Below are 12,229 nucleotides of genomic sequence, written 5' to 3' on the forward strand. Positions count from 1 at the left end.
GTCAGTACTGAGGGAGTGCAGCACTGTCAGAGGGTCAGTACTGAGGGAGTGCTGCACTGTCAGAGGGTCAGTACTGAGGGAGTGCTGCACTGTCAGAGGGTCAGTACTGAGGGAGTGCTGCACAGTCAGAGGGTCAGTACTGAGGGAGTGCTGCACTGTCAGAGGGTCAGTACTGAGGGTACGCCCCACTGTCAGAGGTGCGTTCCTTCACTTGAGATGTCAAACCTCGTGTCTGCCCTCTTGGGTGTGTGTAAAAGAGCAATGGCCCTATTTAAAGAAGAATAGGGAAATTCTCAGTCAACATTTGTCCTCCAATCAACAGGTAAGACAGATTATTGAGGCCATTGCTGTATATTGAAGTTTGCTGGAAGCCAATTGGCTACGAAGTTCCCAACACTTCAAAAGTACATCAGTGGCTGTGAAGCACTTTGCGATGCCCATGGTTGTGAAAAAGCAGAGTGTGAATTTAAATCTTTCTTCATTTTCGCAGGTTACTGTCAAAATGATAAAAACCACGATGTCCGGCTGCGTATCGAAGCCTTTCGCTTGATTGGCTCAGCCCTGAAGAGTGTCAAGGAGGGGGAGGCATTTTTCGCCATCTACCCCCGCACCAACGCCCCCAGAATAAATGTTTTCGCCAAGGAATACGAGGACTTTTACTGCTACAGCAACACTGTGGCTTTGCTGCGGGTGCAGGGCAACGAGCTCGCAATGCATTGTGGGAGGATGGCCTTTAACGTGTCCTTTCACCAGGTGCGACTCCCCCAGGATCTGGGGCCATGGAGTGACTCCTCACCACTGCTGAGCAAAGAGGGAGGGCACACTCACCTCCTTACCCCAACACAGGAAGTGCCTCAGTCATTCACAGCATCGCCACGGCAATGGGCAACTACTCCGACACCACATTCGCCCAACCTTCAGGTAAGAGCTGAATGTACTGACTGAGCTTTTATTCGATTGATGTGGGAGGATTGTCAAAGCCTTGACACGTGTTCGAAAATGGTATCAAGACCGTTCAGCCCTTCCAGTATGTTCTGCCGCCATCTGATTGGATCGTGGCTGATGAATATAAATCGTATCTTGCCTTGGCTTCATAGAATTCATAGAATTTACAGTGCAGAAGGAGGCCATTCGGCCCATCGAGTCTGCACTGGCTCTTGGAAAGAACACCCTACCCAAGGTCAACACCTCCACCCTATCCCATAACCCAGTAACCCCACCCAACACTAAGGGCAATTTTGGACACTAAGGGCAATTTAGCATGGCCAATCCACCTAACCCACACATCTTTGGACTGTGGGAGGAAACCGGAGCACCCGGAGGAAACCCACGCACACACGGGGAGGACGTGCAGACTCCGCACAGACAGTGACCCAAGCCGGAATCGAACCTGGGATCCTGGAGCTGTGAAGCAATTGTGCTAGCCACAATTCTACCGTGCTTCCGCAACCCTTAAGATTTAAGTCTAACAAAAATACGTCAATGGCGGTTTCGTGATTTTCAATTTGTTCCCTGCTACTGTGGGGGAAGGTTCCAGATTCCCAATACCAATCATGCAAAGTTAAATGGCTGTTTGGTTGTCATGAAAACCCAACCGGTTCACTAACGTCCTTCAGAAGGTGATAACAATATGGAAAAGGCACCACTAATATTGGCGAGGCTCCAGCTACGGGGAAACCTACCATCCTTACCTGGGTCTGGCCTAGACACTGCTCCAAAGGCCACACTAACATGGCTTACTCTTAACTGTCCTTCGAGGGCGGCACGGCGGCTCAGTGGCTAGCACTGCTGCCTCACAGCGCTGAGGAACCCAGGTTCGATCCCGGCCCCGGTCACTGTCAATGTGGAGTTTGCACATTCTCCCCTGTGTCTGCGTGGGTCTCACCCCCACAACCCAAAGATGTGCAGGCTAGGTAGGTTGGCTATGCTAAATTGCCCCTTAATTGGAAAGAAAATAATTGGGCACTCTAAATTTATTTTTAAAAACTGCCCTTTGAAGCCACTCAGCCATTTTAAAACCTCGACGTCAGGGTTTGAGCTAAAAATCCATGTTATTTTCACCATCTTGGTTGCTATTCAGCCTCTCCACATGGCTAACACCCTCCAGACCAGGCAATATCTTGGTATACCTCCTCTGCACCCTCTCCAAAGCCTCCACATCCTTTCTGGTAGTGTGGCGACCAGTGTTGTGCGCATCAGGGACCCTCAATTACGACGCAAGAGCGAGGTCGGTAATCAAAAGGCTTTAATGTACAGAGAACTGAACAGCATCCGAGAGAAGTGTGCTCACCGCATGGAGCCTTATCCTTTATACCGTTTCCTGGGGGCGTAGCCAGAGGCGGAGTTCCCCAGGGTTCCAAGCATCTTAAAGGGGCAAGGTATTAACGGTCAGGTACCGTTTACAGCAGTTATTAATACCGTTCACCACAGCCCAATATTCCAAGTGCGGCCTTACCAAGGTTCTGTACAACTGTAGCATGACTTTCCAGTATTTATACTCGATGCCCCGTCCAATTCCGTATGCTTTCTTGATGACCTTGTCAAGAGGAGGGAAGGGGTTTCAGAATTTTGACCATTTTGCATTCAACTTTTTGCCTCGACCGCAGAGTGAACTTGTGGAAGGCACCAATCCCAATCCATCACCTGAAGCTCCTGAGGAAAGTCTGCCTCCTGGTCCAGTGGAGGGGCACGCCATCCATCAACGGTTGCCTAGCGATTGCAGCTTCCATCTTTCATCTGCTGAGCACACACCTGCGAGGACCCCTGAAGCACTTCCTGGGACGCACGTAAGTATGATGGATTTGGCGGGGCTTTTTGAGAGTGTCGTTGCTCGTTGGGCCAGCTGATTGAGATGATTAAGATGTTGAAATGATTTGGAACGGTTTGGAAAAACTATTTCCTCGGCTGAGGTAAATCAAAAATAATAATAATTTTTTATTAGTGTCACAAGTAGGCTTACATTAACACTGCAATGAAGTTACTGTGAAAAGCCCCTAGTCGCCTGTTCGGGTACACAGAGGGAGAATTCCGAATGTCCAAATTATCTAACAGCAGGTCTTTTGGGACTTGTGGGAGGAAACCGGAGCACCCGGAGGAAACCCACTCAGACACAGGGAGAACGTGCAAACTCCGCACAGACAGTGACCCGAGCCGGGAATCGAACCTGGGACCCTGGCGCTGTGAAGCAACAGTGCGAAGGGACTTCATTTAAAAATTCATGGTTGGGTCATTCGCATTGCAATCGAGAAACTCTGATTTTCACACGCAGCCTGGTAGAAACTTGGAACTGAAACCCCCCCCACAGGCCATGGATATTGGGCTCAATTGGAATGTTCATGGCTGAGATGGGTGGGTTTTTTGGGCCGTTTCCCATGTTCTATTCTCTGTGAACTTCAAACTCTGCTGCCTGTGCCCTCTATCCCCTATCACCCACGTGCTCGCTGACCTACATTGGCCCCGATCGAGCAACATCCTTATTCGAAAGTCCATCCGTGATCTCATCTCTCCCCATCTCTGTAATCTCCTCCAGTCCCACAATTTACCCAGGTCTCTGTGATCCTCTGATTCTAGCCATATAGTGCATCCCAGTTTTTTTTTTAAAGAGTACCCAATTCATTTGTTTCCAATTAAGGGGCAATTTTAGCATGGCCAATCCACCTAGCCTGAACATCTTTGGGTTGTGGGGGCTAAACCCACGCAAACATAGGGAGAATGTGGAAACTCCACACGGACAGTGACCCAGAGCCGGGATTGAACCTGGGACCTCGGCGCCGTGAGGCAGCAGTGATATCCACTGCGCCACCGTGCTGCCCCCAGACACCACTTTCACCAAGCGTTTGATCATCTGACATGATAGTGGGAGAAATTTTCCAGGTCTTGTCATAATATACACCAGTATATCATAGTGCAGACACACACTGATGGACACACACAGGGACCAATCAACATGTACAAACACCGCAGCCAATCACCAGTTAGAACACACACACTATAAAGGCAGAGGGCACCACGGTTCCCGTTCATTCTGGGTGCTGCCTCTCAGTGTAACAAGAACTCATCCAGCCCAGCACAGACTCCCACCACGTGCTGAGAGAATCAACTGGCTCGGACAAGGCTTATAGAACATAGAACATAGAACAGTACAGCACAGAACAGGCCCTTCGGCCCTCGATGTTGTGCCAAACAATGATCACCCCACTTAAACCCACGTAACCCGTATCCCAACAATCCCCCCATTAACCTTACACTATGGGCAATTTAGCATGGCCAATCCACCTAACCCGCACATCTTTGGACTGTGGGAGGAAACCGGAGCACCCGGAGGAAACCCACGCGCACACGGGGAGGACGTGCAGACTCCACACAGACAGTGACCCAGCCGGGAATCGAACCTGGGACCCTGGAGCTGTGAAGCATTTATGCTAACCACCATGCTACCGTGAGGCCCCTTAGGTCTCTAGTTTAAGTTAGCATCATTTAGACCCACAGTCATCGTGTGTTAGTTAGTTAGAAATAGTTAATAAAATTGAGTTGAACCTTCATCAGTGTTGGAAGTGTCTGTTCATCTCTCAAGTCTACACTAACCAACACTTCAGGTCTCATCTGCTCGCTCGCTCCGAGACCAGAAATTCTCGCCCAACGGACCTTTTGTTGGCCCCGTCATCCTGGACGATATCTGCTGTGGGCAGGACTGGATATTTTACCCCAGTGTCTCCTTGTGTGTCTCGGTGCCATATTTGAGTTTATAATGCTCCTGTGAAGAAACTTGGGATAGTTCATTAGGGTAAAGGTGCTGCAGAAATGTAAGTTGTTGCTGCTGGAAGGGTAGTGGAGGAAAATTGGACAAATGGAGTTGAAGTAGAGATCAGGTCGGGACAGGAGGGAGTGCAGTGGAGATTCACAAGGCCAATATCAGGCTTGGTGGAACTGTCCTATGAGGACTCCTTCTGCATTGTAAATCCTATGGGCTGGGATTCTCCCCTACCCAGCGGGCGGGGGGTCCCAGCGGGATGGAGTGGCGTGAACCACTCCGGCGTCGGGCCTCCCCAAAGGTGTGGAATTCTCCGCACCTTTAGGGGCTAGGCCCGAGACGTAATGGTTCCCGCTCCGCCGGCCGGCGCGAGCTGCCTTTGTCGCCCCGCCAGCCGGGGCCGAAAGGCCTTCGCCGGCCGGCGGAAGTCCGCACATGCTCCGGTGCGTCAGCTGCTGCTGACGTCATACCGGCGCATGCGCAGGGGAGGGGGTCTGTTCCGTCCCCACCATGGTGAAGGCCATGGCGGGGCGGGAGAAAAAAAGTGCCCCCACGGCACAGGCCCGCCCGCCGATCAGTGGGTACCGATCGCGGGCCAGGCCACCGTGGGGGCACCCGCCTGGGGTCTGATCGCCCCGCGCCCCCCCCCCCCCCCCCCAGGACCCTGGAGCCCGCCCGCGCTGCCAATCCCGCCAGCACCAGAGGTGGTTTAATCCACGCCGGTGGGAGAGGCCTGTCAGCGGTGGGACTTCGGCCCATCGCGGGCCGGAGAATCGCCGCGGGGGGCCCGCCGACCAGCGCGGCGCGATTCCCACCCCCGCCGATTCCGGGTGGCGGAGAATTCCGCCCATGATTTATGTTCTATGAGAGACTGGGTCGACTGGGCTGGTCTTCACCGTGTTGCGTCTTTTCGTCCGACGTCACTTCGTCCAACGACACTTCGTCCACGTCTTTTGGTCCAACGTCTTTTTGTCCACCCGTCTTTTGGTCCAACGTCACTTCGTCCAATTATCCAATTACAAATTAACTCCGTATAAAACCATTTAATTGATAAAATGCAAGTACAATACAGCAAGTGAATTTAATTGCTAAAATGCAAGTAATTGATAAAATGCAAGTTGAAAAATGCAGTTTAAAAAATCTAAAAATGCAGTTAAAAAATCTAGAAGTTTATTAATTACTTAAAATTCCCGAATTAAGAAAGAGACCGGTAATAAAAATCCTTTATTGCATATTATACCTTGCTATGTGCATTAGAGAAGATTTCTATTTACAAAAAGTTAATGTGGGGAGTGGAGTGGAGTGGAGTGGAGTGCTACTAAGCAAGTTACAAAAAGTCTTTTACAAAAAAAATCATCCGACAAAAAAACGTAACAAGTCACAAAAAGTCTTTCACGAAAAAAGTCATCGGACAAAAAGACGTTGGACCAAAAGACGGGCGGACAAAAAGACGTTGGACCAAAAGACGTGGACGAAGTGTCGTTGGACGAAGTGACGTCGGACGAAAAGACATAGCACCGGTCTTCACTAGAGTTTAGGAGGATGAGAGGAGATCTGATTGGAAGGTGTAAAATTCGAACAGGGATGGACACACCAGATGCAGGAAGGATGTTTCCCTGGTTGGGAAATCTAGAACAAGGAGTCACGATCTCAGGATGTGGAGGAGACCATTTAGGACTGAGGTGAGGAGAAATTCTTCACTCAGGGGGGTGGTGAACCAGTGGAATTCTCTACCACAGAAGGCTGGGGAGGTGTATATATCCGAGAAAGAGATGGATAACCTTTTTAGATTTTAATGGCACTACTGGTGTATGGAGAGAAAGCGGGAATATGGCGTTGGGATCGAGGATCGACCATCATCGCAGTGAATGGCGGAGAGAGGGCCAGCACGGTGGTGCAGTGGGTTAGCCCTGCTGCCTCACGGTGCCCGAGGTCCCAGGTTTGATCCTGCTCTGGGTCACTGGCCGTGTGGACACATTCTCCCTGTGTTTGCGTGGGTTTCGCCCCCATAACCCAAAGATGTGCAAGGTAGGTGGATGGGCCACGCTAAGTTGCCCCTTAATTGGAAAAAAAAATGAATTGGGTACTCTAAATTTATTTTTTTTAAAGTGAATGGTGGAGCAGGGCTCGAAGTTCCGAATGGCCTCCTCCTGCTCCCTAATGTTCCTTTGTAGCATTTAGTAAAATCTTGGGGAGGGAGAAGCTTTCGATCCCCGGCAGATGAGCGAGATTTCAGATTATTACAATGGCGCGTTTTTATTGCGCTGTGTTAAAGGTTGACATATAAACAGCTGAGCAGCAGGAGCCGTGAACCATTAAATACAGTTGTGGACTTTAACTGGAAGCAGAACGCACGCAATACAGGCAACTTAATAAACACTGACAGGAGATTTAAAAAGCTGTCGTATCTGGGACGAAGTAACAAGGTGAAATATCAGGGAAGATGCCACCAACAATTCTGTTTTTAAAAATGATGTTGAGTTGAGACAGCTCTCTGATAAGGTGTTGGAGTTTGTTAACTGTTATCCTCAGGGTCTGTTCCCAGATCTGTCAGGATAGACACAGGCTTTGGAGGGTGTCAAAGATTTGTAGCTTTGTGTATTGTCTCCACCTTGAGAGGAAGTCGCCTGTGGGAGATGGTGGTTTAGTCGTAACGTCACTGGACTAATAATCAACAGGCACAGACTAACGCTCTGGGGATGTGGGTTCAAATCCCACCATGGCAGCTAATGGATTTTTATATTGAATTACTAAAATAGGGAATCCAAAGTTAGTCTCAGCAATGAGGACCATGAGACTGCTGTTGATTGTTGTAAAAACTCATCTGGTTTACTAATGTCCCCTTTAGGGAAGGAAATCTGCCGTCCTTACCCGGTCTGGCCTACATGTGACTCCAGATCCACAGCGATGTGGTTGACTCTTAAATGCCCTCTGAAATCGCTGAGCGAGACACTCAGCTCAAGGGCAATTAAGGATAGGCAACAAGGATAGGCCTTGCCAGTGCTGCCCTTATGAAATCAATGAGGGAACAAAATAAAACAGCCGTGCATTACCTGGCAAATAGTGGCACTCACTGTCCAATCAGTAGCCAGGGCATATAGCTGACGGCTAATCAGTGGCCAGGATATGTGCTTGCTGTCCAATCGGTAGCCAGGATATGTACTTGACATCCAATCAGCAGCCAGGTATGCAACTGACATCTAATCAGTAGCCAGGGTATGCACTGCGCCACCATGCCGCCCCTTCACCGGCCATCCAATTAGTGGCCAGATTATGTACCTGACATCCAATCAGTGGTCAGATCAGTGTCCAGGGTGAGCTCTTGCTGCTGTCCAATCGGTGGCCAGAGTATGCACCCACCGTCCAATGGATGACCCTGAGTTCCAGAGGCCAACAGAAGGTGCTCCAGCTGTGACAGATTGTTCGCCCCCCCCTGTTAGAGGTGAGTGCTGCCAATGTGGGAGGGAGGGAGAGAGAGAGAGAGGGAGGGTTCCTCAAGATGGAGGTGCCTTCTGAAGAAACGTTAAAAAGGTCCCAAATTTAAAAACAGCCACAAGTGCCTGACTGGAGAGGAAACCCCTCCAAAGGGTCTGCAGTAACAGCAACTGCTGCACGGTAGCACAGTGGTGAGCACTGTTGCTTCGCAGCTCAAGGGTGCCAGGTTCGATTCCCGGCTCGGGTCACTCTCTGCGCGGAGTCTGCACGTTCTCCCCTTGTCTGCGTGGGTTTCCACCGGGCGCTCCGGTTTCCTCCCACAAGTCCCCAGAGACGTGCTTGTGAGGTGAATTGGACAGTCTGAATTCTCCCTCCGTGTACCCGAACAGGCGCCGGAATGTGGCGACGAGGGGGTTTTCACAGTCACTTCGTTGCAGTGTTAATGTGAGCCGACTCGTGACAATAAAGATTATTATTATTATGGGCCACACACGGCGCCTGGAAATCTCCATTCGGCACAGGGAGAGTTGATTTAAATGGCTGCCCACCACCTGAGGATGAATGGGCAGCCATCACCAACTCCCCCCCCCCCCCCCCCCCCCCCCCCACACCCAAATAACCTCCTATAAATTGCCTGGAGGCAGGTAAATGCTGGCCAGTCCCCATGACGGCTGCCAACCTGTAAATTGTCAGCTCCCCCGCCTCGCGTCACCCCCCCCCCCCCCACACCCCCAACTTCTATGGAGACTCTGCCCCGACGCTTGCTGAATGCTTGTGGCTAGGACGGGTAACCAGTCGCCTTATAACTGCAGCTTTGTGCCTGCCTCCCAAGTAATTAAATACTTTGTGATTATCATGTGTTTAAGGAGATGCCGTCGCCGGCAATTTAATGCTCCATTATGCTCCATTGTGGCTTGAAGTCTCCAGGGAGGTGAACAAGGATATTGGCAAAACAAATTATTAATTTTTTATTAATTAGAGCAGATATTTTTAGACGTTTCATAAATGGATCGACGCAGCTAGGCGGGGGGGGGGGGGGGGGGGGGGGGGGGGGGGGGGGCGGCGGGGGGGGGGGGGGGGGGGTGCCGGAAGTTACCCTGATGTCAATGAAGAGAATAAAAAGCACGATAGGATAAATTAGCCCCGGCTAATCAGGGGAATTTGAGCAATGATGGGGTTCGTAGTGAAGGTACAGCGTTGTCATAAGAATGGTGACTGGTTCTTTAGACCATTCTCCAGAATACTGTGGGGTATCGGCTACGTTAATATGGGTGTTGGCTATGATTACGTTCGTAGCAGCCCAGCTAGCTCGGTCGGTAGAGCATGGGACTCTTAATCCCAGGGTCGTGGGTTTGAGCCCCACGTTGGGGGCTTCAGTTTCTTTAATCTGAGAACATTGAGCTGTACCGTTTGTGGTTAGCACTGTTGCTTCACAGCGCCAGGGTCCCAGGTGCGATTCCCGGCTTGGGTCACTGTCTGTGTGGAGTCTGCACGTCCTCCCTGTGTCTGCGTGGGCTTCCTCCGGGTGCTCCGGTTTCCTCCCACAAGTCCCGAAAAATGTGGGGCGCGATTCTCCGCCCCCCACGCCGGGTGGGAGAATAGCGGGGGGGCCTCCTGACATTTTTCATGCCCTCCCGCTATTCTCCCCCCATTCACACCCTACCCACGCCACGAATCGCCGCTCGCCATTTTTTACCACGAGCGGCGATTCTCCGAGGCCGATGGGCCGAGCGGCCGGGCCTTCACGCCCGTTTCAACACGGCAGCAAACACACCTGCTCGCTGCCGTCGTGAAACGGGCGCCAGATGCCCGTTTGGGGCATCTGGGGGCCCGATTGGGACGGCAGTACCACGGACGCACTCTTTTCCCTCCGCCGCCCCGCAAGATCAAGCCGCCACATCTTGCGGGGCGGCTGAGGGAACAGATGGCAACTGCGCATGCGCGGTCGACGTCATTGGCCCTGGAAGTGGGCGTGAAGGCTGCCGTGGGTCACAGCCTGTCCCACGGCAGCCTTTACGATTCTCGCCCGTGCTTGTTAGGTGAATTGGACATTCTGAATTCTCCCTCTGTGTACCTGAACAGGTGCTGGAATATGGCAACGTGGGGATTTTCGCAGTAACTTCATTGCATTGACAATAAAGACTTGTGACAATACAGATTATTTTTTAAAAGCTTTTCGTCTTTTAGTCTGAGAGTCGAGTGGAAAATCTTGGGGAACCCTTGCAGCTCAATACCGAGGGAGTGCTGTTCTATCGACTGCTCTGTCTTTTGGACTGCATGCTAGACCATGGCACCCCGTAGTACTTACTCAAGATCCCATGTTCAAAGAAGTGCTGGGGAGATCGCCCTGATGAGGAAGAGTCTGTGAATACCTTTGAAAAAGAGGCAGATAGATTCTTCAGAAGCAAAGGGGGGAGAATGGTTATTGGGGGCAGGGCTCAAGTTACAAGCAGAATATCCATGATCTTATTGAATGGAGGAACAGGTTTGAGGGGCCGAGTGGCCTACTCCTGCTTCTAACTCATATGTTCATATGTAAATTGGTTGCCGTGTTTCCTCCATTACAACAGTGACTACACTCCAAAAAGTACTTTATTCTTTGTAAATCTCTTTGGGCTGTTCTGGGTCATGGAAGGTGCAATATAAATGCAAGTCTTTCTTTTTTTATTTAAAAAACAAGTTCTAATTAAGGAACAATTTTAGCGCGGCCAATCCACCTACCCTACACATTTTTGGGTTGTGGGGGGGAAACCCAAGCCGACACGGGGAGAATGTGCAAACTCCACACGGACAGTGACCCGGGGCCGGGATTGAACCTGGGACCTCGGCGCCGTGGGTTAGCAGTGCTAACCACTGTGCCACCCTGCTGCCTTTCATTTCTTTATTGTGAGGACTGTCACTGTTTTGCTTCACGCTGATTTTTCTCGACTGGCCCGGTGACCTGAAACCTTTTTTTTTCCTTTTCTAAATTTAGAGTACCCAATTATTTTTTCCAATTAAGGGGCAATTTAGCGTGGCCAATTCACCTACCCTGCACATTTTTGGGTTGTGTGGGCGAAACCCACGCAGACACGGGGAGAATGTGCAAACTCCACACGGACAGTGACCCAGAGCCGGGATCGAACCTGGGACCTCAGCGCCATGAGGCAGCTGTGCTAACCACTAGGCCACCGTGCTGCCCAACCCAAAACCTTTTGACGCACTCAATCCACGTGTAGCCCGGGCCCAGCAATTAACCCGGGTCACTGTGTAAGGCACGCGCACGATTCCCACTCAGGTGCCTGTTCGAATCGAAAGCAGGGAATCCGTAAAGGCCAGAACCATTATGTCTCTCTCTCTCTCCATGCCCTAAGGCGGCATTGGCGACCATATTATATTCTATTAAGTCTTAAATCGAATGACTGTCGCAACTGGAGATAGAGACAGATGTCGGTTCCGGGGAAAGAGCTACTTAAAGTACATTCAACTGGAATAATAACTGTGTCCGTTGTTCTCCCAGCTCCCGGGAAACTCTTGAATCGACACAGGGTTGCTGTGGCCACCTAAATATGAAGCTCGTTTCACCTGATCGTACGTGATTGCTGCCTGTGTAGCAGCGAGTGCTTTACACGTTTTTGGTCTTTTGAGATTAAAAACAGCCTCTTTAATGATTCCCTTGTAGCTGCCAAGATCTGAATTTACAGATTGTCAACGACTGACACATAGCCATGACGATCACTAGGAACCAGGCAACATTGCGCTGCCGTTTCAAAAGCAGACGCTGACATATTAAGAATCTTTATTATTGTAATAATTATTATTATTATTGTCACGAGTAGGCTTCAATGAAGTTACTGTGAGAAGCCCCTAGTCGCCACATTCCGGCGCCTGTCCGGGGAGGCCGGTACGGGAATTGAACCTGCGCTGCTGGGCTTGTTCTGCATTACAAGCCAGCTGTTTAGCCCACTGTGCTAAACCAGCCCCTTGTCACAATCCCGGCCCTGGGTCCTTGTCCGTGAGGAGTTTGCACATTCTCCCCGTGTCTGCGTGGGTTTCGCCCCCACA

At 50.7% G+C, this 12,229-nt stretch overlaps 1 protein-coding gene and 1 non-coding gene across 2 annotated transcripts in view; both read left to right on the top strand.

Moving 5' to 3' along the window:
* The first annotated feature begins 647 nt into the window (after window positions 1–647).
* ccdc33 (coiled-coil domain containing 33) overlaps window positions 648–12,229 on the top strand; it is a 302,969-nt gene continuing 291,387 nt past the window's right edge. Inside the window, exons 1-2 of the mRNA XM_038784192.1 lie at window positions 648–921; window positions 2,607–2,786. Coding sequence (XP_038640120.1) covers window positions 712–921; window positions 2,607–2,786 — 390 coding nt within the window. The 5' untranslated portion in view covers window positions 648–711. The remainder of the gene's footprint in view (window positions 922–2,606; window positions 2,787–12,229) is intronic.
* On the top strand, window positions 9,484–9,558 carry trnak-cuu. Its single transcript has one exon. It is a non-coding gene; the product is annotated as a tRNA-Lys (tRNA).

This window comes from Scyliorhinus canicula, chromosome 24 (genome assembly GCF_902713615.1).
Source record: "Scyliorhinus canicula chromosome 24, sScyCan1.1, whole genome shotgun sequence".
NCBI classification, from domain to species: Eukaryota; Metazoa; Chordata; class Chondrichthyes; order Carcharhiniformes; family Scyliorhinidae; genus Scyliorhinus; species Scyliorhinus canicula.